The 23,420-nt window shown below is 42.9% G+C and overlaps 1 protein-coding gene across 2 annotated transcripts; it reads right to left on the bottom strand.

Annotated features, from left to right (window-relative positions):
- Window positions 1-208: 208 nt before the first annotated feature.
- On the bottom strand, window positions 209-23,368 carry acin1b (apoptotic chromatin condensation inducer 1b). 2 transcript variants are annotated; one of them, XM_008283370.1, is made up of 17 exons: window positions 23,211-23,368; window positions 20,980-21,045; window positions 20,782-20,893; window positions 20,237-20,310; window positions 18,542-19,936; window positions 18,069-18,151; window positions 11,931-12,051; window positions 7,203-7,248; window positions 5,906-6,051; window positions 5,343-5,489; window positions 5,041-5,227; window positions 4,709-4,854; window positions 3,624-3,731; window positions 3,081-3,188; window positions 2,276-2,624; window positions 1,889-1,986; window positions 209-1,723 (listed from the first exon to the last, which is right to left on the bottom strand). In XM_008283370.1, the coding sequence occupies exons 1-17, from the start codon at window positions 23,343-23,345 to the stop codon at window positions 1,187-1,189; spliced, it is 3,858 nt and encodes a 1,285-aa protein (XP_008281592.1). In that variant the 5' UTR covers window positions 23,346-23,368; the 3' UTR covers window positions 209-1,186. The 2 variants fall into 2 exon arrangements, with proteins under 2 accessions (XP_008281592.1, XP_008281591.1); XM_008283369.1 differs by having other exon boundaries at window positions 18,542-19,939.
- Between the last annotated feature and the right edge of the window lie 52 nt (window positions 23,369-23,420).

The following is a 23,420-nucleotide window of genomic DNA, read 5'->3' on the forward strand; positions in this document are numbered from 1 at the left end:
ATAACCAATTTAAATTTATTCACTTTTTAAATTCTCAGGTACATTCAGCACTTGCAGGAGAAGGAGGGGAGAAAAAAAAATCTAAATTAAAACATTTCAACCTACAAACAAAATTAAAAATATTAAAATTTTAACCATTACTCTATTAGAAGATAAACTTTTCATTTTTATTCTCCTCTTAAATATATGATTGAAGAGTCAGAGGAGGTGTTTGCAAATAGAGAATTCAGTTCAGGGAAACTCAGCTTCCCGTAATTATTGGAGCATTTTATTTGCTCTCCTCATCCCCATAAACATCCCCTAAATACAAATTGAGGCATTGTACCACGTCCCTTCCCATCACACTTTTCTAGTTACAGTGTTGAGACCAGTTGCATCGTTGTGGGAAATGAAGGTTAACACTAACTTCACCTGCTGTGACACACAACAACTCTCCAAGGCTGAAAAAAAACAAACATGATTCAGAAAACTTCAACAAAACAAAACACCGTTCCTTACTTTCACAAGGACTGCCTGTGAGTTTCAAAAAAAAAAAAAAAGAACAACAAAACCTTAGTGCTGAAGAGTGGAACATTAAAACTTATCCTAGAAAATATGTGAAGGTCAGGGATCTATTTTTAACTGGTTTTATTACAGGGCTCTGAGGAGGAAGGAAATGTGTACCCGCAGAACTAAAATAAAGAGGCGGGCTCCCAAACCTCAGTGGGACAAAATGAAGAGGCGAGCCAGAAAACAACCGCCCTCTGCTTCTTTTTCTTCAATGAAGGAGAAGTCTAACAGCACTACACAGAGACGAGGAGGGACGCTGCTCTCTACAGGAGAAAGGACTGAGTTTTGCTTCTGGAAGACAAAGAGAACAGAAGAGCGTGGGACTGGAGAGAGATGAGCCGACATTTTCCTACAAACGAAATGTAATCAGGATTTTCCTGTGAGAACATTAAGAAGGCGAGGGGAGGGAGGGGGGAGGAGGGAAATGGCAGAAGTGTGTGGAAGACAACGCTGGCGTCGAAGTGGACGAGTTAAAGCACAGTGGGGCAGGTAGTGAGGAGCAGACACAAGTCCTGAACATGAGGCAAGAGTCTGGCCACGTGGAAACACTCCCTCCCAAGACTTCCTGTCTGCTGCGTCCTCTGCTACACTGCTTCCCCCCTCTTTCTCTTCAGCTTTCCCTGCAGCCTCCGGGCCTTCAGCGGCGTCTGTCCCTGGGGTTGCTACGACTATGAGACCGCCGTCCACTACCAGCGCCTGGGGAGGGTCGCCTGGGCCGGTGGCTGCTGTCCCTCCTCTTGTCCCCCTCTCTGTCTCGACTACGGTCCCCCTCTCTATCTCGGCTACGATTCCCCTCTCTATCTCGGCTGCGATTGCCTTCTCTATCTCGGCTGCGATTGCCCTCTCTATCTCGGCTACGATTGCCCTCCCTGTCTCGGCTGCGATTGCCCTCCCTGTCTCGGCTGCGATTGCCCTCCCTGTCTCGGCTGCGATTGGCCTCCCTGTCTCGGCTGCGATTGGCCTCCCTGTCTCGGCCGCGGTCCCGTTCTCGGTCTCCATCGGCTCCTCGCCCAGCTGCCCCACTGCCTGCCGCCACACCGCCGTCCTTCTCCCGGGCCTTCAGCCTCTCTTTCTTCTCCTCTTCTCGTTTCCTATCCTCCTCCTCTTGCTGTTCTTTGCGCCTTCGCTCGCGCTCCTTTTGCCGCTCCGTGCGGTCTAAAAGCCTCTGCGCCGCCTAGTGGACACAAAGCACAGGTTCAGGAGCACGGTACAAGTGAAATCTGAAAGCACGGAATGCAACAGACATGAAACTACCAGTGTGTGTGTGTGTGTGTGTGTGTGTGTGTGTGTGTGTGTGTGTGTGTGTGTGTGTGTGTGTGTGTGTGTGTGTAGGACCAACCTGCTCCTCGGTGAGGGGAAGCCAGTATATACATGGAGCTGCTTTGGTTTTGAGGAACAAGTCGTCTAGCAATTTGGCTGGAGGTTCATCTCCCTTCTCTGTTGGTGAGAAAACAGAACGGGTGAATTTTCTGAAGCTACACTTTGAAATCTGTTATCACTGCAAACACAGAAGTGATGCCTGTGAGGCTGCATGACAGCATTCATCTGTTGTATGTACTGAACATGTCCGCCTGTGTCTTTTTAAATAAGTAGAAGTTGTTCTATGCCTTTTATAATTCCTACTACACTTCTGAGTCTATTCTGGCTTTCTCTTCTGTATAAATTTCCTTTCTTCAAATTTGTTTTTGGCTTTGTGCTTTGATCCCATCCCAGCGAGGGGCCTTACCCTTCTTATCAGTCTTCCTCTCCTTGCTCTTGGCTCTCTCTCTCCTCCTCTTCTCTCTGTCTCTGGATCGAGATCGCCGTTCTTCCTCTCCAGGTCTTGCGAACTCCCGAACCTTGTCGCGGTCCCACTCTCGCTCACCTCGTGCCCTTTCCCGACGCTGCATCTCCCTTTCTCGCTCAGCCCACAGATCCCGCACTCCTCTGTCCCGTTCGCGGTCTCGTTCGCGCTCCCTGTCCCTCTCACGGTCTCGCTCAGGCATCAGAGGGGGCAGCCGGTTCGGAGGAGCACCTGGCGGGGCAACGGGATCCTCCTCTCTTTCTTGCTTCAGGACACCTTTGTGAAAGTTCAGCTGTTGGGAAAAAAATGATAAAGACGAGGTACATATGAATGGAGAATATTATACTCCTGATGCAAGAGGAACAATTCAAACAATACATTTAGGCTGGGAACCGCAACAGACACAGTGGATGATTTGACACTGGTTACAGCTTTAAAAAATCCCTGAAGGCAGGTAGTACAGTACGTGGATGCTCATCTGAAATGACTCCAAAAATAAACTTGTTAATATTTAATTCCTTATGCCTTTTACTTTGCATAGCACTAGCAGCACACAAGTTGGCCTTGTGCATACTTGGGTGTGCAGGGATGATTATTCTGTCTGTTTTTTTTATGTATAACCCAGACTTTCACGAACTAAAGTATCAGAAAATGATTTAATTCTTCAGTTGTAGAATATCCTCTCCATTATCTACTGTATTTGTGTGTGTTGACAGCCATGCAGTTTGTTTATTCTGTCCTTCATTACCTCATGCTGCTCACAGAAGTCCACGCTAAGCACCTTGGGATTGCTGGGAGGCCATTTGACCCCATGGAGTGCGGTTCTGGTGGCGACTGCTTCCTCTGATGTAGCGTACTGTGAGAACAGATGAAAGAAAAGACATAGAAAATAGTCCTTCCTAACTGTAATAACATTGAAACCAACACACTGCAAAAATAGACCAGAAACAGATGGAGCCAGACGGAGGAGGACACAGAGGTGACGGTTTTTCGGTAGTGGCAATTATTAAGCAAATGCTTCTATTAATGCCTCAGCTCAAACACGCCTTCATGGACAAAAAAAAACACCCCATGCTAATTCAGGTTTTCTCATGTGTCTCCAAAAACATACAAGTGAACAGTTCTAAACTGCTTCTGGTTCTGTATGTTGGTAGCTGAGCTTGTTCTGAAATACAGCACCAAATTTAGGCGAGTTCATCAGCAAGATTGATGCCCAACAGTAGCTGCTTAACATCATGAATCTGCTCTACATAAAATTAAAATTAAAAACCGTTATTGTGGTGCTACTTACTGTGACGTAGCAGTGCGACTTGATCTTGTCGATCCAGAAGCCCTCTTCCACCACGCTGCCTGTCCGGTTTAGCAACTCTTTGAGCTGGCCAAGAGTGAAGGGTCGTACCTATGGAGAAAATAGGACAACGGTCATCAAATGGAATTAGATCGGATGACACTCTGAGTGAAAAGCAAATCAAAAGAGCAAAGAAAACATTAAAATGCATCACACTATCAGGTTTGGTGTCCGTGAGTTGTAGTTGTTTTCAATGTGTGGAAGGATAGTTTGTAACTTTGGTAACATCAGGTGGGAACAAGCTTCTGGCTCAATGGATGACGTCAGTCGGTACAACATAATGGTTTGAATCTTTGTGTTACTCAGAGGAAGAGACCTAGTGGTTTTGTTTATCTGGCGGCATCGACAGGTTAAATTTTCCACTTGTTCAACACTTCATTACAGTGACAGAATTTCAACCAGTTTCTACATTAATGCAACAGTATAGAATCAAAATCAAGTCCTTCAAACTTGGATAAAAACAAGTACGTTCTTCAGTGAAACTCTCAGGACAAATGTACGATTTTTGTCCCAACAGTGTTCAAGATCAAAAAAAGTTGCTTCTACATTTTAACTATTTAATCCATCAGCTTTGGTTTCTGATAAACACAATGGTAATGAGCACTATAGCCTTCGCTTTAGTGTTTCCACTGTTGTCTGGATTCTGTATTAACAGTATTAACGGTGTAACCTGGAGTTTTGCTTCTATGACGCAAGTAAAAAAAATTCTGCAAATGCTAGTCATTAAATGTGTAATGTCTCGTCTTGTCGTTGTCTGTTTAGTCATGCGCTGGGCCCCCAACTTAAGATGATGCCCGACTACAGTCATAACACCTGGCCAAGTGTTCTTGACTCTAATTATGGGTATGGTGATGATTGTGGTTACCACTGGCATCAGCACAATACACCTCATTCATGGAAATCTGATTTATTCTGTACAACCAGAGAGGAAGGTTAACGGCTCAAACTCATAAAAGATACAAGAAAATAGGAAGATCAGTTTTGTGAATTTTAACTCGGAAGAATATTGCACTGAATTACAAACCTACCAAGTTTGTCACATGGATGATGTTGGAAATCTTTCCACGAGGCGGTGATGGCTGCTTGTTAGAGCGGACGGGGTCGTCGATCGTGACAGACACGCCAGACTTCTGCTGACTTATCGAGCGACGCACCAGACTGTCGCTCGGGGTAACTGAAGGAAAGATGAAGGAGAGGTGAGAAGAGTGAGTGTGAAAAGCAGGAATGTTAGTAATTAAGGACAGAGCAAAGGGTGAAGTACTGCCAGAGGGATGATGGAAGACAGAAGGCAGCAAAAAGATTTGTATCTAGTCATTTATAGCAATTAAAATCCCACAAACTTTTCAATGAGGCACTTTACCTTTCTTTGCCTCTCCGTCAAGGTTGACAGATGTCTGTGTTTCCGAGGCTTCCTCAGAAAGGCTGGTCTTCCTTTTGTCTCTGGAAGTCCTCCGTTGCTTTTCTCTCTCGGGTTTCTCCACCTCTTCTTCTTCCTCCTCTTCCTCTTCATTTGTCTGTCCATTTTCCTGGCTGTCGCCTGGGACAACCTGGGGAGAAGGAAAAACAGAAACCCTGGTTTGTATTCCTGTTGGCATTAAGATGAAAGAAATTGTTCAAGTTTTCTCCATTTGAATTTAACAGCACTGCTACGCTTCAGCTTACCTGTGTGACAGTGCGTCGGATCTTGAGGCCTTTATCTGGGTCGCTCTGGTTGGTGTCCAGGTTTTCCTCATCCCCAGACAACTGCAGCTCCTCTGGGTGAAGCTCCACCACCGCCTCCTGGTTTACTTTGATGTCGGGTATTAAACACTAAAGCAGAGAGACAGGAGGACATGAAGAAAAAGATACAACAGGGAAAGAAGTATATAAATAATTGAACTTCATCTGTTAGCTCTTACACAGAGAGAAGGCATCAGTTTTGTTTCTCCTCTGTAATATTTCAGGGGTTCAAACTTTTTTTCACTACCTATAGAGTGACTGACTTTTTAAATAAAATCTCCAACTCTTGCTCACTAATTCACGTTTTAGACAGTAACACATGTCTTGGTTGTGTTTTCAATGTGAAATATAAACTCTTTATTTGAGCCTTCAACCAAATCAGAACAATGCTCTACTGAAATACTGAAAAATACTTCTTTCCTCTAGCTGCACAGTTTCTTGTATTTTAGACAAGTCTTCTCAGATCTGTCGGACACCAGGTGCGTGTCCCAGTGCTGTGTCAGTACCTTCAGGGAGTCTGTGGTAATTGTGATGGATGGTTTCTTAGCCGTGACTGCCGTGCTGGAGCCCCATCGCCTCTTCCTCCCTGCTGCAGTCCCTGCATCAGGCTCCCCTGCTCCTCCGTCTGTAGTGGCTGGAGACGTCTTGCTGCCTGCAGGAGTCAAAAAAAATGTGATTTATCACTCAGAAGATGGGTTATTTCCTCTCTGTTGAACAGAACTCAACTGACAAGTTACTGCAAGCTGATAGCCCAAAAGCAGAAATAATTGCTTAAATACTTTAACCTAGATAGTTCTGCCAAGGCTATGCTTTAACCCGTTTAAGTTTGCAAAATTCTGAAGTGGAATTGAGAGATTTAATAATTCCCTTAACTCTTTTCTAATACTTTATTTAAAACAATATTTAGTTTGGTTGTTACATGCTTGCTGTGGTTGGTTTAAGCAGCTATTCAGAGTGTAACGTTCTGCACACGTCTTCTACCACACAGCGATTATGAAAAGTACTTTATACAGTGAAGGAAAAATAGGAAGTAGTTAAATACAGTGTGCACTTGTGAGGCCACAAGCACAGACAAGCTCCCTGCTGCAGCATGTTAAACCTGCAGGAAATAATGCAACCTAATGATTTTCGAGGTGTTGTGAGCCAAACCAGCACATTAAGTGTTTTGTTTCAATATCAATTATGAATCACTTTGTTTCTACCAAAACACTCGAGTGTTTTGGTAGAAACACATTTTCTTTTATTTCTATCAACATTTCCATCCACAAAGGGAGGAATTAATTTATGTATAAGCCACAGTCGGAGGAGCCGAGTGTCTAATCTACTGCTGTTTGCTCTGAGAAGTCATAAGCTTCAATTAATTATTTAAAAAATCCATTAAAGCTGGTAGACAGTACACCACTGACAAAAGTGTGTGAACTTTGTGCTTTAGATCCTGTCAAAGACATGGACATTAGATTTATCCTCCGGTTCTAAATCTAACACAAGACTACTTTGGTTTGGTCCTCTTACAAGTGAACAGCTAGCAAACAAAAAATAAAAAAATATATTGGAAAATGAAATAACTACTTTCATTCAAAATTTAAAAATGAAATACTTCTGGGGGTCATGCAGAATTCATTACACGGTGACACTAAAGTTCTGCATTTTCTGCATGACAGCGGTACAACTCTCATGTTCACAAACCAACGTGTTCCTGTATTCCGGACAGGTCTGTCTTTTGAATATTAAGAGCAGAGTACTTTCCTTTTCTTTCCTATCTCTGGTCCAGGAGAAGGAAAAGCGTGTAACTGGCATACTTACTGGTTAAGGATATCTTGCGAGCAGCAAAAGCCTTAGGAGTGGTGCTCTGGAAACAGAGAGAGACAAAAAGAGAACATACAGAAACCCCAGGGGTGCGGGGCAAGATGAGAACCAAGAGTCCAGACCCAAACAGGCAACAACAGAGAAGAGGTGAAACAGGAAAAGTGGAGGAGGGGTGGGGAACGAAGGGTTAAAGTAACAGAGGCCTGAAGACTCCAATTGTACCACATTAACGACAGGGTTCTTTGGTCGATACAGAGACTCCACACACATTTCCGCCATCCACCTCTGCTCAAAGACGCTGAGATAAATCTTTACGCTTCTCTGCTTTTGTCTGTGTGTGAGATTGACTCACGCACAGACACAAGTAGAAGTAAGTACGTGATGTACATTAGGACACGAGTAGGCCTATGTGAAACTCAAACTGGGTCATATCTTAATGTGGTATGTTATTACAAGATTGTGTCCATTAAAGTGCTCTGAGAACAACAAGGATAAAAGACTACACAAGTGTCTGTCTGTGTGATTGAGTGGATCTTGTCTCTGTATAGGACATACAGACTTTCTGATAGCAGAATGGTGCTCATTAAGCATCAAAGCCATTGCATGTCGTTGAATCATGTGCTGCAACTGAGTGATGAAATTAAACATTATTAGAGCCGATGAGCAGACGTGGAGAACAGAGTGTTGAAGACTCAGTGATCTGTCAGCAGAGTGACCATTACTGCAGTTAAAATTCACCTTAAAGATTCATCATATTTAGCAACAGACCACCGTAGTATGTGATAAAATATTTTTTAAGAACTGCAGTACATGTGACAATCAAAAATTTGGACTAAGTTACGAGGAAAGTAATTCACTCCTCTCATTTACAAAAAAAGATTAGAAGGAAAGAGAAAGACTCTTTTATATAGCTATTCCTTTAAAATTGTATACATTTTAAACAGTGGAATAATGACAAGTCATTTCCTGGTACCATTTGACACCTGATTCCTTACTGGCTCGACTATGGCCCAACCGCACGACAGTGTGAACTGTATCTAGGCAACAAGGATCCAATCAGAGAAGCCAGAGGAGTGAGAGCAGGGTTCGATTTGAGTGTGCAGATTAGCCACCAGGCAGGAACTGATCACTGGACTGAACTTTTTTTCTTGATCAGGGCTGGGGAGGACTTTTCTTGACTGACTGCTGGTCACAGAGTCCCATTTCAGTCTTTTTGGAAGGTTTTCTTCTGATGGATTCTGATGGGTTTATCGGGATGAGGTTTACTTTGTTAGAGTCCATGATCTGTGATGCACATCTGAAGAGTTAAAAAAAACTGTAAAGTTGGAGGCTATTGTCCTTGATTATCACAGTTGCCAGTTTCTCCAACATACAGTCCTGAAAGCCTTTGTGACACTTCAGGGCATCTGAAATGTCAGCAGGTTATCCGTAAGGTGTTTGTCATCCAAGGCATTTGGATTCCATGGCCAGAAAATTAAAAATATTCTTTAGTTTGCTTTGCAAGTTCACAGCACAGGACGAAGACCAGTCAGAAGTCTCTTAATGGGCATAACGGTGGAAAAAAAATAGTCCAGTCTTTGTTAAATTACAATCCAGGGAAGAAGTCAAAATGGGCAAATGGAAATCCTGGCATAAGTGCCTCTCCACCCACATAAAATCATACAAAATGCAATGGCCAGGCTGTGGGTGTAGTGACGAGATGGATATATAAATAAATAAGCATCAACCGCAGTCGTCCATCTGCCAGGTCCACAGCAGAGGCAGGACACCAAAACCTCTTGTTGAAACATCCACTGAGTCACACTTGAGTCCACTGACAGTGCTGCTGCAGGGAAAGAAGAGGCAGCGATTTGTTGAATATATCCACTTTTCCTGGCCAAGCGTGGACGATCAATGTCACCGTGCACCCATAAATGGTCACAGTGCGTAATCTGTGTCACATTACTTGTCCTTGGCGATGTGTGTCCTTTGAAAGTCTTTATTGCAACTGGAACTGGTGCAGAAAACAGTCTCAATGGCAACTTTCATAATGGTGACACAATTTACGTACACAGTCAGTGCAGAATTTTACTTGCAGTCTCTGTTGAAAGGCGGGCCAGCTTGTCAAAGCAGAGGATGACTGTTAACCTTGCAAGAGAAGTATCCCAGATGCTTGAAAATGTGAGTAAAGGCCTGTATGATCTCATCACGTCCAAAGAAACAGGCATTATCCACAGCATTGTCCAGTAAAAACAGTCCCATAATCATCGCTGGAGTGTCTTTCAAAGTACAAAACCCCAAACAGTGACCGTATTAATGATCTAGCCCTCATCACTGAATGGGTTACTGTAGCAGGTCTCAGTCCAATGTCATAACTCCACCCCACAGGCAGAGGGCAGCGTGAGATTAGAGGGAGAATGAAAAACAAAACTGCAGAGCTGAGGAGTTTTGTCTTCTCTTGAGTTACATCTGGCTTTTGAAGGATGACACTTGCAGACTGTGTGTATCCTCAAAATGGCAGATGGGAAAGGCGGGGAGAGGGGAAGGCGATTTGGCGAGTTAAGCACCCTCCCCTTCCCGTAACCCTTCATTCATCACCACCACACAGTGCGGTACAGTCCAGTCCGGTTCAGATCAGCGTGCAGGCTTCCAACCCCTGTGGCTGGGTTACCATGACAACTGTGTGCTGCTGCAGTTACCATGGCTGCCACTGCTGTCGGTGGTGGTCTGATGCAAGCTCCAGTTCTTGCTGGCTCAGCGTGTCACTGGAGGTCTACACAGGAGGCCTTGCAGGCTCAGGCTTTACTCAGTGCCATGGGGTTGCAGACTCTGGGCCTAATTCAGGTACCAGCGACGCACTTGGGCATAGCGGGACAGGAGTTGTAGGAGGAGTAGGAGGAGGAGTGGAGGAGGTGTTGGTGGTGGTGGTGGTAGTAGTAGTACGCAGCAGGTACCAATAGGGGCAATGGAAGAGGCATGGGCACCTTCATAACAAAGCAATCAATGGGGTTTTAAACAGCAATCACACCATAAATATATATAGTGAGAGAGAAGCGTTCATGATGGGATACAAAGGCAAAAGATGGAAAGTAAGGGGACAAAGAGGGGAAGAGAGACAGTGTGAGAGAGAGAGAGAGAGGGTGAATAAGAGTGAGAGAGCAGCAGTGTGAAAGGAGCAAGGCAGAGAGCAGAGGGTGAAAACCGTGTGAAAGAAACTGCAGAAACAAGCCCTGATGTATCTCTACACACAATGTCACAGTCCATTACTCATGCAAACCCAAGGAGGAAACAATCCACACACACACACATACACACACAGACACACACACACACCATTAAGAAAGACACATGCTGATAATAACATTAATAGCATGGAAGCTCACAAGTAAATCTAATTTGGGAAGATAAAAGCATGCAAAAAATTGCAATTTATGATTTTCTCTTCGGATGCTGCTCTTCAGTTTGCTTCTACAGCAGCAACTTGTGATGGGTGAAAACTGTATCTATCAAACAGTAACTCCATAATGAACTAGAGTAACACATCTGTCTGTATATATAATTAAGCTGTAAATGTGACATTAAATGTAAAAACATGTTACTTTTTTTCAATTTAAACAGCTTGTGACAGCATAAAATACAAAACTCTACTCTGATGAAGACCCTGACACACCAAACGCAGGAATTTGTGCTGGCGAAAGCAGACTGATGCAATATTGCAAAGACAACAGCTGATCGTTGGAGCCTGATGCAAATTATTAGAGAAAAAAAATGGTGAGTAGTCAAGGTTTTTATTACAAACATAGGATGAAAAAACTCTATAAAGTCTCATTATATCTCAGATAAAAAGAAAAATAGCTGATATAAAGTTGCAGCAGGCACTGTAAGGTTTTTCATTGCCTCTAAATGGTGTTATCAAAAGAACAAATGGTAGAGGTGAGAAATTTCACCTAAACTTAACCTAAAGCAGTAAAATCACAAAGCAGAAAAAACAGGCAAAGAGCTGCCTCGTACAGACTACCTCTAGCATCAATCCAGCATTCTCAATCATTTTAACTGCTGTCAATAAAAGCCAAGTAGTGTCCCCACTGCTGGACACACCACAAAAACTATGGCGTTTTAACAAAAAAAAAAGTCACTAAGCAATGGTTGATTGTCAGGCTGGTGTGTCAGGGCCTTTAAGTTTTAACTTGTTTCTTTTTCCCCAAACATACACACAACAGTGATATAAGAAGCATGCTCTCTCTCTGCAGCATTAATGTTGAAATTAACTCAGTGTTACATCACTACTTTCAGTCCAACAGCATCAGCACTTAACATACCTCTGCAGGGCCCAGACAGACATTGGACGTGTGAGAGATCATCTACATGAATGAGCTTGTTATGAAATATTAGTTGCATTAAAGCAGATGGAAGGGATGAGTTCATTCCTATTTTCCCCAGGACCCAATTCCAACTCAGCCCTTGTTCATCCACCTGTGCACATTTGTCCAAATATCAGAGAAATTTTCACGGTATTTAAGAGATTAAAAGGATGCAGATAGTATATATTGAGTCATAACCAAATGAATGAAATTGCCACAGGTGCCAAAAGCATTTATAATAGTATGAGAAAAAAACAGGGGTTGTGTTGGTTTTGAGTGGCCTGCCCAATTTGCACTGCTAATTACACATGCTTATATATGAGTGAGGATGCAGGTTAGTGGGAGACAGAGCCAAGAGGCGCCCACACCCTCTCAGTGACCTTACCTCCTCCAGGCGGCCCTCGCTGTTCTCTGGCTCAGCCCCAGAGGCTGGCTGCTCAGCCATGGAGCTCTCCGAGTCTGGTTCCACCTCGGTCACAGCAGCGGCGCTGGGCTCTGACACCTCCCTGCAGGAGGAAGACAGTCGGAGTGAGGACGGAAGGGTGGGGTATAATACGTTACCATCTTATTTTTAGAAAGCACCAATATTGACCATAATCACACACCCTATCAATATGATGACAAAGCCTGGTGGCACCTTACATGTATGCTGTTAATAGTTTTTGAGTGGGTGTGACTGTTGTGTTACCAGACAGGTTGTTTCAGAGAAATACCAATCTTGCAACTTTGGTTTTAGATTTTCTTTAGCTTTAATCAATAAATGTTATAAATTGAAAACTTTTTAATCATGCTTTTCATAACTATTTGGTATTACTTAATCTTAGATTCATAAAAATGTGAACATTTTACCTTTATGGTTTCTGGATCAATGAAAAAAATGCAAGTATGTTATGTATCATTGATGAACCGTTTATGTTGATCCTGAGAGATCAATGCAAAAACAACCACACAACAGCAGTGCTGTATCACTGCTTTGAAGATAAATAAAAGGTAGACATGATTAGTCAATTTGCTTTCGTCAACAAAGAAGTAATGCGGAACTATTTTGGTGAGTAATTATTTTAAACAGAGATGTTATAAAGGGACAGAATCGCCTTTTAAAGGATCTTGAACAGAAATCTATGGGAGAATTCTAAAACACCAAAGATGGCGGCTCAATGGCATGTCCTGCTCCTCCCTGCCGAAAAGTCAATCTTCTGCTTTGTAATAGTCAAACCGCAAAACATCCAGCCGATCTTGTTGTTGCACTGATGTAACAATGGTGTTGTGAAACTGTACACGTCATAGACGCACAACCTGTACAGAAAAATGCTTTTAAGACTTCTTTTGGGCCAAACTTCTTCAAAGTACTGTTTTTCTTGTCTTGTGTGATAACAAATTCTAAATCTTTTGGTTTTGGAGTGCTGGTCAGACAAAACAAGCTATTTCGTGGCCATATAATGGGCATTATGACTGTTTCCTGACATTTTATAGATCAAATGATTAATCAAGAAAACAATTCGCAGATTAAGGAGCAAAGAAAAAAAAAAATCAGCATGTGTGGCCCTCGTCAATGGCAATCTGAAGACAGGCATAGACTGCTTTCAAGCTCAGCTCCCAAGACAGGGTTAGTGTAAGCGGAGACAAACTGATGTGTAGGACAAGACAGAGGCGAACACTGGAAGAGTCACAGGAAGGGTGCTGGAGGCCACTGATCTGGGTCACTCCTGCTATAAATAACTCACCAGCTAACTGACACCCAGGGTCACAAACACTCCTAAAACTAACTCATACTTTATGACATACGCTCACAGATGACTCCATGTGTGGTCTTCATCTGATCCATACGGGGTCGTTAGAGAAAAACCCCCACCTTTAACTCAGCCTATGAAAACCGCGCACTGCTGTGAGTCAGACCTCACACAAACGCTCCTTCTCGCGTTATTTTATTTTATCACTGTTATCTAGGATGGAGATAAAAACAAGCAGATGTCATCATTATATTTTTAGCTTCCCCTCCCTAACTTCCCCTACCAGCATTATCAAAAGCCTCCTCTGCCGCCTCCATGTGATGACACAAGCACCAAGGCAGCACCCTGTAGGTGGGAGAATCTCATCCTCTAGCATCCTTCACTCTTATTACCGTGCTCATTCTCCTCGTTTGCACACTTCTTTGCATTGGACTTTAAAGTTTGCATTTAAAGGGGGGTATTTAAAATTGCTTCCTATTTTTGAAAAGTACAAAGAAATGTTTGGTAGCAATAGTGAATAGTTTGGCAACACAAGAACCTGCAACAAGTTTTGTCTTCAATTCTAATCTTTTCATCTGTTACAGCAGAAAAGCCTTGAATTTAAAGCAGCCACACTATATTATTAATTTAGCAACAACATTAAGTGTATGTGGTGATCACTGTTTCATCTGTCTGCTACTGATTCCATGATGAATGAATGAAGTGTTTGGTCAAAATGAGTAAAAAACAAAAACAAAGAGTCCGTTTCATGCACCGGATAGAAACGTTTTGGCTCATAACTGAGATACTTTTATCAAAAAATAGCAAAATAACTCTTTTAACCAGGTGATTTATAGTTTGTTTAGAATCTAAACAATAAAAGCCCTGCCCTTTATTCCTTTTACAGACTTGCACTTGTACAATATCTAACCTAATAATAATTACTCATATGGCCTGCTCAGCCAGCCACGTCCTTCTCCCTCTCATTCCCATATCATGCGGGATAGCCTCGAGCTTCACTGCATCTTTCAGAGCAGGGCCTGTAATGTTATTCTCTGTATTACTGAAATCTACCCAGTGTGTTAGGAGAGCCTGTTCAACCTCCTTCTCAAGAGATTAGTCATTGGCAGGAGTGTTAGCAATAGGACAGCATTTTTTTCTCCCTCCATACCACACACAGATTTTCCTCATTTGCCCACGGTGTGGATGTCAATGTCTACTAATGTGTGACTCATGAACAGGGCCAGAGACACACCTGCACGGGTTATAAAGGGAGACAGATGTCAACTTGAAATACAATCCCTCAGGATCAGGAAAGACCAGAGCAAAGGGATGAAATGATCACTCACAGAGAAAGAATGAGATATTAAGTGTGTGATGCTTGGCTTTTTCTTCTCAAGTAACGGCCGTGAAGCCGCCTCTGCTTCACTCTTCAAACAGCTTTGTATTCATATGACTAGGCAGTAATGAGGAGGCACACTGAAGTACAATTTTAACCAAAGGAACAAATCACAATCCGTAAAACATTCCAACTTTTCAAAAAACCTGACTAAAAGTAACCACACAGAGTCTTACTCATGACAGATCAACAACATTACTCAGATCAAGTCCAAATTAACAATGTGATCACATAAACCGGACCAAAACATTATCACCACTCAAATCAGACATGCAGTCACCTCCCAGGGGATATGAGTGTGAGTGGTGGTGCCAGCTGGGAGAATTATATCACACCATAAGGGACCATTCACACTGACTGTACAACTAACAGATGTCTGCTTTAATGATCTCCCTTGACAACAGTGAGATCATTAACAGCTATAGCCACACAAACCCAAAAATACAAATATTACCCTCTGTGAGTTTAACAACAAAACACATGTATGGAAAGGCCATGATCAAGCCTGTAAGGACAACAAAATAGGGAGGTCCTTATGCTGTATTAAAAAGTATACTCTGAAATACGATGAAGCCCCTTCTCTTGGCTGCCGGCATGAAAGAAAATGAAGAGGTCAAGAGGAAAGACAGCAGGGAGGAAATCAATGTCTACATGCTTTTCCTCATCACACCATGAAATCCTAGGTCATTATTTATTCATTAGTGTTTCTTTCAATGCAAAGCTATTTTAGGCAATGATCAAAGAAAGTAGACCCCCTTCCCTCCCCCCCAAAAAATCTTCCCTGCTCCTTCACCCAACAAAAGGCTTTCACCGACGTCCCCACCCCCGGTCCTCCTCACATGGGCGAACATGTACCCCGCTCATAACCAGGCCAACGTGAACTGATGACATGATATTTAACAGCCCGGCAGGAGCTGCCAGCTAACCGGCAGCATACAGCGGCAGAAAACGACACGCTGATACGGATTAATGTATCTCTGATCATTTCTGGTCAAGTGGGGTGAAAGTACCACCAGCAGCCTGAAGCCTTGAGTCGCCCTCTGGCTCACTCTTACCCGTTTTTGTTGCCTTCGGACAGCATTATGGCCGGCCTTGAAAGGGAACCCCCGCTGATAACAAATGACACTCTGTCGCCGGCTGTTTTTTCGTTCAGGTGTGGGCTGAAATCGGGAACGCGAAATAAAAAAAAATCCGGCGCTGCTGTTCCTATTGCTGATTAGCCGTATACTGCGTCGGTATCAGGGATGCAATGCATGCATGACGGCCATGTTGGCTACCGCGGCCAGCGTCAAGCCTCCCACATTGTATAACAGCTACCTTCCGGTCCACGACTTTGAAAATAAAAGCTCAGCTTGACTCTCAAACGTGACGCATATCGAAATTTAACCACAAAATAATGATAAATAAAAGAACAGCACTGAATAAAAAAAAAATACGGCTCCTGCTGCCTGCAACAGCGGAAAAGTACACGAAAAAGACAACAGAGGAAGAAAGTGACGCGGAAAAGGACCCTTTCGACAACAGCTGTGGGGCTGCCTCCTTGAATGCCTGATTAGAAATACAACACGCTAGGAGCCATAAATGAGAGAGCATTGAGCTTTTACATCAGGCTAAATTGACTATTTCTTTTGATATATGGCTGTACAGGCTGACAAACTACACATGCAAGATAATTCTTTCCACGTTTTGTACAACCAAGCAGTTTAGTCAAAGCCCCAGACAAGAAACAAAACACAAATACATCAAGTAAAACCACCAAGTTTAAGATAAACTGACATTATTACAACCCAGTTTAATAAAGCAGACAAACAGAATGCACATCAGTTTATTCACCTGACTTCAGTGCAGACACGGTCCTTCCTGCTGCAGTGGTAAATACTACACAAATGTGATTAAATAAACCCCTCTATCTGTAACAATCACGTCACAAAAAAACATATTTAATTAATATAAGTTAGTATGCTATGCAGAAATATGGAAATGTTCCTACATATTTTAAGGACAGGTTTTAGTAGGAACTGTTTACTAAACGGGTGACGTGGTGATCTCTTCTATACAAAATGGCCGAAGTGGATTTTACAAAAAACAGGGCTGGAGCACACTGAATAATTCACCATCTTATGGTGCTACTAGACTAATGTTTCAAGACTTTCTGGAATATATAAATTCCACTCCCGGCTATCTGTCTGCGATGGAATAGCATAAAGCCTTTGTTCACAATTTAGACCTCACACTTTATAAGGAAAAAACAGTAGGATTGAAACCACCATCAATCGTAAACCCGAAGCAGGAATGCACTTCTAAAAGTGAGTAAGCATCCAAAACAACTCTTCAGAGCAGTCCTATTAGCCAGTTTATGAGATTGCCCAGAAACTGCAGTGCTATTACAGACTTCCACGCTAAAGCTGTTAAAATGAGTAGAGTTTCCAGCATTGTGGTTAGAGATCTCTACAGACAGAGAAGAAAACCCTGGTAATTAAAAAGAAAACTACAACTATTGGTTCTTCTTCACAGATCAAGTTCTCGACTAAGCATTCTCCTGAAAAGTATAATCTTTCAATATTGGAATGCCCTCATAAGTGATCCATCTATGAAAAACACAAATTCTGTGCCTCCTACGGTCACATTTAAACATCGCACCTAGAGAGACAGTGCTCAATTTTGACATATATTTACAGCTGTACTTCTGCTGGAAGATGTATGGGGAACACCGTTTCTAAGGGCTGAAGTAAATATAAAAAAAACATGAAGAAGCATGAAAATATACACCTACAAAAGTCTGTGATTTTGTCCATGTTTGTGTACATACTTTCATGTGGAGATGGAGACATATTCACAGATTGAAAGACATCACTAAATGCCCTCAATAGCCAGCAGGTTGTCTTTTTGTGATTTCTTTGCAACATTTAATTTGCCAGCTTTTGCAAAAAAGTTAACCCTGAAATAGGATTTATAATCTATCACCCTCACCAGCAAAAGCAGTAACAAGCTGGGATATCCAGAAATCAAAATCATAACTACAGTACTGTGCCTAGCCTGTTCTATAGTAAATTATTCTACAAATTAAACGTTCTGGAGAGCAGTTATAAATAGCCAATAAGATTCATAAACATGTGTAAATTCCATTTTTGCATACCACATATTTGGTGTCTGGGCCTGTTAAACTGATAAAGCCAAAACTGTTTGTCCAAGGACGGTATAACGGGAGAGAAATACACATGAGTGGAAAGATATTGCAAGAATAGATTCATTCAGTGGAAAAGCTCTAAATGTATTTGAAACACACATCTTTGCTGCAAAATAGTACAGGAAAGCTGCAGTAAGTGTATGTGTCATATCACTCTGAACAGTAGGCACAGTGCATGATACAAATTGAGTAATTAAAGTCATCTGTACTTCACTGATGGTTACTGACCTTTTTGAAAGGTATGGTTTCTCCACCCCTTTACTCTGGTTCATCTTTTTCTCATCTCGTGCCTCTTGTCGTTGGCCCGCCTTCTGTGAAATGATTGAAAGTAAAAACAATAAAAGGCAAATCACAACATCCTCAAAGACATTTGCTGTTAAAATGTAGCTCAACATCTAGCCATGGAAGGCTAGTTTTATTTCAAATGCAAACTGGAAGGCAGGAAAATGTTAAATGAAGAAAGCAACTGGACATGTCAGTCAAACTTCTGCACAAATTCAGGACCAGAATTACCTCTACATGGAAACAACACTTCAGCATGGGTTATGGACACAACTATGGCAGATAACAACAACAGAAACAAAGCACACTCAAGCATTTCTGTTACAGTCCACAGTGATGCAATACGGCACAGCAATATGCATTTTCTTTATCTGAGCCCCTTGAGAATGACTGACACCCACAACAGTTTGATCACTAACCTTCAGCTGCATGGCAGGTTGGGTTTTATCTCCAGAGGAGGAGGAAAACTGTGATGAGCGTGAAGAGGAGTCTGATTTGGAGTCAGAATCAGATGAGGAGCCTGAATCTTGGGCCTGAGTCACCACCACTCTCTGTTTGATAGCTTTCTCTTGTTCCTGCTCCTCCTTCAGCCGTTTCTCCTCTCTTCTCTTGTCTTCCTGGCGTTTCTTCTCTTCTTCTTTTTCCTCTTCTTGACGTTTTCTCTCTTTTTCTTGTTCCTCTTTCTGGCGCTGTTTCCTCTCCTCCTCCAGTCGTTTTCTCTCCTTTTCCTTCTCTTCTTCCAAGCGTTTCTTCTCTCTTTCCTGCTCTTGTGTTTTCCTTCGTTCTCGCTCCAGCTCCTGCTGTCGTTCTCTCTCTTTCTCCTCCTTTAGTTTCCTCTCTTCCTCCATCTCTCTGTTCTCTTGTTGCCTCTTTGTCTCCAATCGTTGAAGTGAGGATTCACTAGAAGAGCCAGCAGTGGAATATGGTGTCTTTGATGACATGCCATCAGCTGATGTGGACTTCATGGCACCGAAAGCCCCCTCTGACTCCATCTTGTGTACAAGCAGAGAAAGGGGTCCTGGCCTGCGTTTCACAGGGGGCTCAGGACTGCTGGAACGAGAGCTTGTGTCAGAGTCTTGCCTCTGCATGGTGGGAGGTTGGAAAGGCGCCACCCTTGGGCCACGTGCAGCTTCAGGACCTTCTGCCTCATGGTCATCTGTGTCTGGGGGGCTCTGTTTGGGAGTGTCAGGCAGGGAGAACAGGTTGGGGGGTGGAGAGGGAGGAGGAGTGGGGTGGCGCAGCTGCATGGGAGTGTGTTGTACCTGTGGCGGTGGGATGTGCTGCGGAGGCTGAAGCTTGCGTTTGGACCTTGCAGCTGCTGGTGGAAGACTGGGAGGCATCTGCTGCGGCAGGGGAGGCACTCTGTTCCCCCTTCGTACCCCGCCAGGACCGGGACCCCAGTCCTCATCGTCACTCTCATCATCGCCGTCATCACCTTCATCGCTGTCCTCGTGGGCGTGACTTCCTGCTGAACCCCCGGCAGATCGGCTGAGGTGGAGAACAGGATGAGCTGATCCTGGCTCACTCGGTGCAGTGCCCTCCTTCTCCTGGGCTCGGGGCACAGCAGGGGGCAGTCCCTGGCGGTCAGGCTGCCCCAGAACACGCACCGACAGGGAGGCAACCGCACGGGGAGGAGAGGGGGCTGGCGGCTCCTTGTGTCCTTGGAGAAAGGTGGCTCTATGCATCCTTGCACTTGGAGCCTCAGGGGACTCCTGGCGATGGAAGGCAGGACCAGAGCTATGACCCATCATTGCATCTCCTCCTCCTCTCTCCTCAGATGTGGCCAGTGAGGGCTGGGATGGCATCATTCGATGCTGCTGGGCACAGAAAAAAAGTTATTCTAAGAGGGAACGTGATTACCTTTGTTTTATTTATGTTTTTTAAAATGGCATAAACAAGCACAATGTCAATGCTGTAGGAGCTCTATCAAGAGTCCATAGAAACAGTTTAAAGAGTGAGAAAATTCAGTTATTTTGTGCAAGTCTAAGTAATGTATAGTGTGTGTGAAAAATGTAAACAATCTTTTCTTCACAGCAATATTTAATCTGTCTAGTTCTGTGTGACAAATCCTTTGTTTTCCTCATTTTATTATTCAGGCGGTGGAGGTTACTGACCTTGTCAGAGACATAGGAAGAGCTGTCATTGTCCTCAGAGTGGTCTTCATCCTCTTCTGGTGCGGCTGGGCTTTCTGTCAGACAGGGACACGAGTCAGGGGTTAAAGGTCAACCTCAGTGTGAGAGGACAAATACTCTTGAGACACACGAACTGGATCCTTAACAACATTTCAAACAGTACAGTTATTTTGCGTCTTAAAACCATCTCCGGTAACACTGTCATTTTTAAAGACATTAGATTATTGTCTATACATACAAATTTCAGTCATTTTTCAAGTATGTCAAAAGTGGTTGGGAAACCGGACTATATTGTTGTCACATAAAGTGAATGTACACGATGAGGAAACAACATTTTTTTTCTGTTTTTCCAGTAATGAGCAATGTTTATTTGATAATCCATTATGGGAGCTTGGTGTAAACTCAGCATTTATAAGCATGTTGACACTGAGGTTGTACTTAAAGTACATGAAATTATCGAAGTACAAATGTTTGAACAACATAAGTAGTTTGATTTGTTATTGTTTGCGTTTATGTAGGTGTTATACCATCAGCCTCTTCCTCTTGCAGGGCTTCTCTTTCCAGTCTCTGGCGAAGGAGCTCTTGCTGCTTGGCCAGGTATTGTTTTATAAAGCTGTTCTGGCACATCTCTTCCCCTATCTACAGCACAGAATAGCACAAAAAAAAAATTAGCTTGACATGTTGTATTAGACGATCAACTTTACTCAGCTTGAAAAATCTCCTACCTGAGAGTTGGGCTGCAGCCCACTGTGTGAGGAGGATGACTTCTGTAGGTTTTCCAGCATCAGAGCCTACAAGGAATCAGCAAGGAAAGTTAAAAGTTAAACTACGCCATGTGACAATGAAAATGGAAAACAACTACGAGACACACAAACTTTGTACAGCCAGACATCATTTTGAACTTGTAATCGCCTTATTTTAGTGGCTACTTCTGTAAGTGACTTCACTGTAAAGCTAATTTTGAAATATCTGTTGCATAAATGTTGTCCTGGATTGCTTGAGTTTGCTGCTACTCGCCAGTGCAAAAGTACAAACATGATTTGTCAGTGCCACTCAGTATTGCTATGCTACAACTCCTGAATAAAACTTTGTGAAATTTTAATGAAGCATTGCTTAATTTCTTGAAGATAATAGCAAATAACATTTCCAAAATAAATACACTGAGTTTACGATGATCAAATTAGTTGATGTATATTTTCTTACTTGAAGTTGAAATGAGTGTGTTTAAAGAATATGGTGGTGTTTTTTTTTTGTGGCTCGAGTATATTATGGGGATTTTAAATTCAGCAATTTTCAACAGTTGTAGTGATTAAGATACGTATTGTTCCTTGTTAAATTCTTCCATCAGCCTTTGTTGCATGTCATTCCACAATCTGCTATTAATGAGTTGATGAGAACAGTATATTTAGAGAGTAAAAAATACATTTGACTACTCTTGGGTTAATAAGTGAACTCACTGTGAAACAACAGAGTAACCCTGCACACTGTGGATTCCTAGTATTCACTTTCATGATGATATTTTTTAAACACAAGGGAGTAATGGCGTTCTAGAGCAGGGGTGTCGACATCCGGTCCTCGAGGGCCGCAATCCTGCATGTTTTAGATGTTTCCCTCTTCCAACACACCTGATTCAAATGATCTGGATCGTTATCAGACTTCTGCAGAGCTTGATGATGAGCTGATCATTTGAATCAGGTGTGTTGGAAGAGGGAAACATCTAAAACATGCAGGATTGCGGCCCTCGAGGACCGCAGTTTGACACCCCTGTTCTAGAGGGTGTGAGACTTTTCAGTCAGTTCATTATGCAGTGCATCTGCCCATAGGATTTTCTGGAGTGCGGTTACCAGGCCAGTTAATTAACAGAAGATCATTCAATTGCAAAGTTGATTTCCTTTAAAATCTGATAAGTAAATTCCACAATTGTTTGATTATTGCCAACCATTAAATTTCAACAATTTTGATAATCAATTAATCAGTCCGAGTAATTTGGTAAAGGGAAAAAAGTCGAAATTTTTAGATTCCAGCTTCTAAATGTGAGCATATTATGGTTTCTAAACTGAATATCTTGGTTGTGGACAAAACATGACAGTTAAGGACGTCATCGTCGGCTTTGGGAAACACTTATTATTATTTTTCACCGTTTTCATACATTTCATAGACCAGACAGCGAACGATTGATGGGGAAATGAATCTACAGAGTAATCGTAAAGGTTAGAAATCGTTAGTTGCAGGTCTTTAAACCAGAATTCAATTTGGCGAAGTAAAATTTACAGGCATTGTGAAGAGTGTCAATGGAGAAAACAAAACGCCTAAAAATAGGAAAGATACCCCTGAGATTTTTATTATTTAGAAAAAAAATGTCACCAAACAACTGTCTGGGGGAGGGGGGACTTTGACTCAAGACTTCTGTATTTCTACAATCCTGGCCACGAGGCTTCGTGTTTCTGGCCGTAAAGTATCGTGCAAAACAACAATAGTGTTTATTAAAAATTTCCTCAAAGAAATTTGCATAAATGTGTCGTTGGCGATGCTCGTAAAATTGTGTTTACATCGCGAGGCGCGCACTCGTAAGCCCAACACACACACATACACACGCCGTGCGCGGGCACTGTCATGTACTGTACACTATGTGCGGCTGTTGGCTTGCTTACTCTCAGCTTAGGCCTCGACTTGACAGGTGCACAGTTCAACTGTGTGCAACACGGTGCACTGCGAGTAGTTACGAATTAAGTGTGAACTCGGTAGCTAGATAGTTCCGCTGTACTGTCATTAGCAATTAACCGAAAACAAAAGCTGTTGTTTGTGTGTAATAACGACTGCATGGCGATTTATGTATTCCCGCTCCGGAGCCCACACACCGTTACGGCCTCTAATGTTAACCCCCCCAACGTCTCTCGCCTCCTGCTGAACTTAGCCAGACTCGACACAGACGTCCGTAACATGCGAGAAAACTTACCCCTTTGAGTCGCTTGATGAGTTGGTTTTTCTGCCCGCTTTTAGGGAGGTTTCTTTGCTCCAGGGCGGCTTTCAAATCCGCAACTCGGAGCGATTGTAGAGGTTTCCCATCAAGCGTAATATCTTCGTCCGCCATTTTGCTCACTCCGCTTGTCTAAACTCCAACAAGCGTCGCTACGGCTGCTGCTCGGCGTCACAGCTCGGCAGTTTC

The sequence above is a fragment of the Stegastes partitus genome, unplaced genomic scaffold (assembly GCF_000690725.1).
Source record: "Stegastes partitus isolate 25-593 unplaced genomic scaffold, Stegastes_partitus-1.0.2 Scaffold308, whole genome shotgun sequence".
Classification (NCBI taxonomy): domain Eukaryota; kingdom Metazoa; phylum Chordata; class Actinopteri; family Pomacentridae; genus Stegastes; species Stegastes partitus.